Source organism: Mixophyes fleayi, chromosome 2 (assembly GCF_038048845.1).
Source record: "Mixophyes fleayi isolate aMixFle1 chromosome 2, aMixFle1.hap1, whole genome shotgun sequence".
Taxonomy (NCBI): domain Eukaryota; kingdom Metazoa; phylum Chordata; class Amphibia; order Anura; family Limnodynastidae; genus Mixophyes; species Mixophyes fleayi.
Genome location: NC_134403.1, coordinates 65327418 through 65332847, shown reverse-complemented (window position 1 = coordinate 65332847; position 5430 = coordinate 65327418). Strand labels below are relative to the sequence as shown.

At 36.5% G+C, this 5430-nt stretch overlaps 1 protein-coding gene across 1 annotated transcript; it reads left to right on the top strand.

The window, feature by feature from the left end:
* Positions 1-1265: 1265 nt before the first annotated feature.
* LOC142140131 (keratin, type II cytoskeletal cochleal-like) lies at positions 1266-5121 on the top strand. The gene is made up of 7 exons (XM_075197987.1): positions 1266-1694; positions 2206-2414; positions 2952-3012; positions 3107-3202; positions 3325-3489; positions 3946-4071; positions 4897-5121. The coding sequence occupies exons 1-7, from the start codon at positions 1266-1268 to the stop codon at positions 5119-5121; spliced, it is 1311 nt and encodes a 436-aa protein (XP_075054088.1).
* The last annotated feature ends 309 nt before the right edge of the window (positions 5122-5430 follow it).

The following is a 5430-nucleotide window of genomic DNA, read 5'->3' as shown; positions in this document are numbered from 1 at the left end:
GAAAAATGGTGATGTCATTGAAAGGTGACTTGTTTTTTTTTCTTCCACGGGCTCCCACCGATGACATCATCCTACAGAGACAGGCAGGCAGCCAATCAGCTTGTTTTCTGTGCAACCCGGGTTGAAAAACCCGGGTTGCACCATTCATAGTGCAGGCAACCCGGGTCCGACCTGGGAATTACCCCTCAATAAATCCCCGGTTGAAGATCCGGGTTTTTAGACCCGGGATTTTTGACTTGTACCATTCATACTGCACCAAGACCCGGGTCGTTTGAGCTTGCCCCGGCAAAAACCCGGGATTTTGGTGCAGTATGAATGGGGTATAAGGGTAGCAGTATTCAGAGATATTAGAGGGTTGCTCAAGTGGTATGGGATAAAACAAGTTAGCATTTATATGGCGTGAATAAATCACATTGCAGATTTATTTTTAGTTTACTGTTGAAAATGTTTGAGAGACACATGGGAACTTTCTTAGATGTAGAACAGGAAAAAATGTGATGGATTTTCTTCAATGTGACGGATCTCTTTGTGCTATACTGTTCGACTCAGTTGGGGCAAAAAATAAAAATAATAGTTATAAAATTATGGAAAAATTCAGCATTCAATAAAAAGATAGTTAAACATAAATATCTTGGATGCATTTTTGCAATACTTGAAATATGAAACATGTGGCACATTCTCCCTTTTAATATGAAAGTTTTTAAACAAATAAAATGTTTTCTTTAGTGAATGTGCCAACTTATACCTGTTACTCATCCATTATCGCCTGCATATTTACTATCCATGTGTCACTTAAGTATACCCAAAGGTCTGCTGCCATGGAACTGTTTAATGTGGTTGCTTTAAAACTGCAGCAATAATTTAACTAATATCTGGCTTTAGTTAGACAATTGTAGAATCCTCCTATGCAATGTAGAGATGCAGTTTTTTTCCAGAACATACATAAAACATCTAGTAAGTTGGCTTCTACTAATTATACATGTCAAGATCATTGTTTTATTATAGAATGTTAGCTACTAATAAAAGCGTAGTCGCTTTGAAAGTATAGGTGGGTGATTGTTTTATTTTCTATCAAAGAAGGAGGAAGCATTGTCACCAAGCTAGAATCATAGGCACTAATGACAGGGTCTATATTAGTAACTACACCCATTACTAGTATAAAAAGGACCAAACAGCTGTGAATGCTACAGCAAAAGCTACTTGAACATTAGTGATAAGACACCTCTGTACATCCTCTGTAGATCATCTCTGTAAGAAGAACCATCATGTCTCATCACTCCATCCTCTCATCCTCTGGACACAAGCACTTCAACTCCTGTTCTGTTGCTTTACCTAAACACTCCAGCTCACACAGCATCGTCTCACACTCTTCTAAACATGCAGGACATGGTCACAAGGCTCAGCATTGCTACAGCAGTAAAAGTGCACACAATTTTGGATCCAAAGGACATAAGGTTTCAGTTGGAAGCTTTCATTTAGGAAAAGGTGGACATGGTTCTGGCTTTGGTATTGGTGGAACCAGCCGTGGATTTGGAGGATCATCTAGTTGTGGAGGAATCACCTCTGTTACTGTCAACCAGGGTCTCCTGGCTCCTCTCAACTTGGAGGTTGACCCCAACATCCAGAGAGTGAGGACAGAGGAGAAGAATCAGATCAAAGGGCTTAACAACAAGTTTGCCTCTTTTATCGACAAGGTAAGACAAACTTGCCCATCATGTAGATCAAAGCAAATTATATATCACAGAATATCTATGATGTAATATTTTACTAAACAAATGTAATATGCCTTATGGTGAAGAACTGAAAGAGTAAACAGACAGCCAACATTAAGGAAGATATTATTTTTTGATATCATGATTTTAAAATACATGTTCCTCAAGTTTGTACATGTCATTTTAGCAAATAAGACAAACTGAAATAAAATATAGAAATCAGAGAATGTCTATTATTCCTATTTGTTATTTTCATGTTGTATTGAAACAATATGGTGTAAAGACTGTTATTGCAATGATTTGCAGATTGAGATTACATGATTTGAGAGGCTAAAGGGTCAGACACACATATATTAATACTTTACCACTGTACTTAGTATACGAAAGGTGACAAATATTTGCAACTTCATTAACATAAACAGCAAAAAAGTATTAAAATAAATACCACATCAAATTCTTATTTCTATTCTTTTAACTTTTATAATTATAATAGGTGAGATTTCTGGAACAACAGAACAAGATGCTGGAGACCAAGTGGGGTCTTCTACAAGATCAGAAAACAGCCAGGTGTGAGATTGAACCTCTGTTTGAGGCTTTTATCAGCAACCTCAGGAGACAACTGGAGAACCTGGAATGTGAGAGAGCACGTCTGGATTCAGAAAGGAACAGCATGGAGGGAACTGTAGAAGAACTGAAGAGAAGGTACTGTGATATTTGCTGTGTATAGTAATATAAGTCCCATCATGTTTCTGGCAAAGTATTGGATTCAGCCCTGCTATATTATTGTATCTTTGTAATTTTGTATCTGTCATCTGTCCAATCTCACATATCTGTCATCTGTCCAATCTCATGATTTTCCGATAGCATTTTCTGTTATCTAACATTGGAGTTTGTACCTGAGTCTGATCGAAGGCCAATATATTGAAGATACATATTATTTTTAAAGAGTTATAAAGGTGGCAATGTTTATTTCTGCGGGTTGTTTTTTAAGAACATTGTTCAAAATGTAATGGCATTATACTGTGTATGTAAAGTTCTATCTACAAATGGCAAGCTATTGAGATTAACATTATATTGTTATATAGTACTAAAAGGTATAACACTCATTATTATTATTAATAAATGAAAAACAACCATCTCTGTGCTGTGATATGAAAGAAAATATGCAGTTTATATATAAGATATATTTATTTCCATATATTTGTTCAATAAACTAAACTAAATAGTGTTATTCGAAAGGTATGAAGATGAAGTCAACAGACGTACAGCTGCAGAGAATGAATTTGTAGCTCTGAAGAGGGTAAGTGGTAAAAAGACAAAAGTGGTGTTTATGTCAAGTTACAGTACATTAAATATTGGTGTCCACATCATTTCCCCCTACACTTGTTCTATAGGATGTCGATGCATCTTTCATGAACAAGGCCGAACTTCAGGCCAAGGCTGACTCTCTGTCTGATGAGATCAACTTCCTGAGGACTCTGTATGATGCGGTAAATATCTGTTTATTTACATTGAAAAAACCATACAAAATGTTTGCGTTTTTGTACTTTATTTAATTTTGATATACCTTAAACAGTAGTGAGTTACTATGTCACTTCTTGTTAATATGCAGGAGATCGGTCAGCTCCAGGCCCAGATCTCAGACACCTCGGTGGTTGTATCCATGGATAACAGCCGAGACCTGGACATGGACAGCATCATCAATGAGGTCAGAGCTCAATACGAGGACATTGCTAACAGGAGCAGAGCTGAAGCTGAGGCCATGTACCAGTCAAGGGTGAGTCAAACACATATGGAGTTATGAGAAAACTTGTAAACCCTCAACATGATAATTAAGAGATGTGTCAGAAGAAGAGCGTATACCTAAACACTGTTTCCACCTTAGTATGGTATATATATTTAAAAGTTGCCCACCACCCGTCAACTCCATCTTACCTCAATTTTATTTTTAAGACCCCCTCCTATGCATCATTGAGGTCCATATTTAGACTACACACAACTAAGGGGCAGTTGCAAATATAGGCTGCAAGATTTCCCCTCTGTTGGCTACACATCATAATATTGTCATTGAACTGCTTCAGGCCGATGACATTTGATACTCTTGGCACTGAGACATGGAATATCAGCAGCCTGAACTGACATGATGGCAAGAGCAGGAGGCTTGTGTGCTACTCACGCACCAGGCCCTTATATTATTTCATAGTATCTAACTATATTGTATTGTTATTTGCAGTTTGAGGACTTGCGCATGGTAGCTGGAAGAAATGGGAATGATCTGCAGAGCAGCAGAAATGAAATTGCTGAACTCAACCGAACAATTCAAAGACTTAAAGGAGAGATTGAGTGTGCTAAATCTCAGGTACAACTAAGAATTACTGATGATATGTATTAATATTTCCTTGCTTGGATATACTATATAGGCCATAATACATTTCTGATGGTTTAGGATGTGTCCCAGGTATATGATTTATTTTGTATGTACTTAGCTTCAACATGTACACAGTTTTCCAATATTTTAAACTTAAAGTGATTTAAGGAAGTTAAACAACACAAATAGTAACAGTAAAAAATACTTGATAATTGTATATATGTAGTCATTTATTTATACGGCACCAAAATGTGCCATATCATCTACCAATATTAGCAAAATCAATAAAGTAAGCAATAAAGTAAAAACAACAAAAAACTAAAAGGTACAATGGCAGTAAAAACATTACCAAAGAAGCCCATGCCACAAAGAAATTACAATCTAAAAAGGAGTAATGGCATAAAAACATATGCAAAAATCATGATCACAAATTAAACAGTTACAGGTAAGTGCAATTTTCAGCATTGTCACTTCAAATAGATATTTAAACATCTCAATTATAAGATCTATTTTAATATTAGATATATTAATGAGGAAATATAGTCAGCAACATATTAAAATGGTGGCTAACGGGGATGAGGGTAGTTACCCTCTGGGTCGATATAAAGGATAACACTGAGAGTTTCCTGGTATTTACAGGGCTGTGCATAGTCTTTATACATAGAAACTATGTGATGTGTAGCCATTTAGTAAGCATTGCTAACCACTAGAAATTGTGCTATTGGAAATCAACCCACAAGACTTCATAGGTAGCGTCAGAGAAATAAATCATAACTTGCAAACCTTTATTAATAAATACATGTTATTTAATTGTAGCGGGCTGCATTGGAAGCTGCTATAAATGAGGCTGAGGAACGTGGAGAAGCTGCTGTCCGGGATGCCAAGAGTAAACTGTGTGAGCTGGAGGCTGCTCTACAGAAGGCCAAGCAGGACATGGCTCGCCAACTGAGAGATTACCAGGAACTGATGAACGTCAAACTGGCTCTGGATATTGAGATTGCTACATATAGGAAGATGCTGGAGGGTGAAGAGTGCCGGTAAGTGTGTATTCTGTAAAATTAGATCTACAAACAAAATACTTTATATTTATATTTATAGACATCACAATGTCGCTATACATAATGTCAAAGGAAATAGTGGGAAATAGTATAAGATTTACATTAGTATAGACATACCTACATAACATTTGTTTAAGCTATACAAGTAATACTTACTGAATGCTTATTTTGACATACTTCAGACAACGCAGACATAATTACTAACAGGGTAATTTGGGTAGGTTTCCATAACTGTCTTAGTTCAATTGGGTCTCAAAAGAAAAAATTGGGTGTAGTTGGCTGCCAGATCACA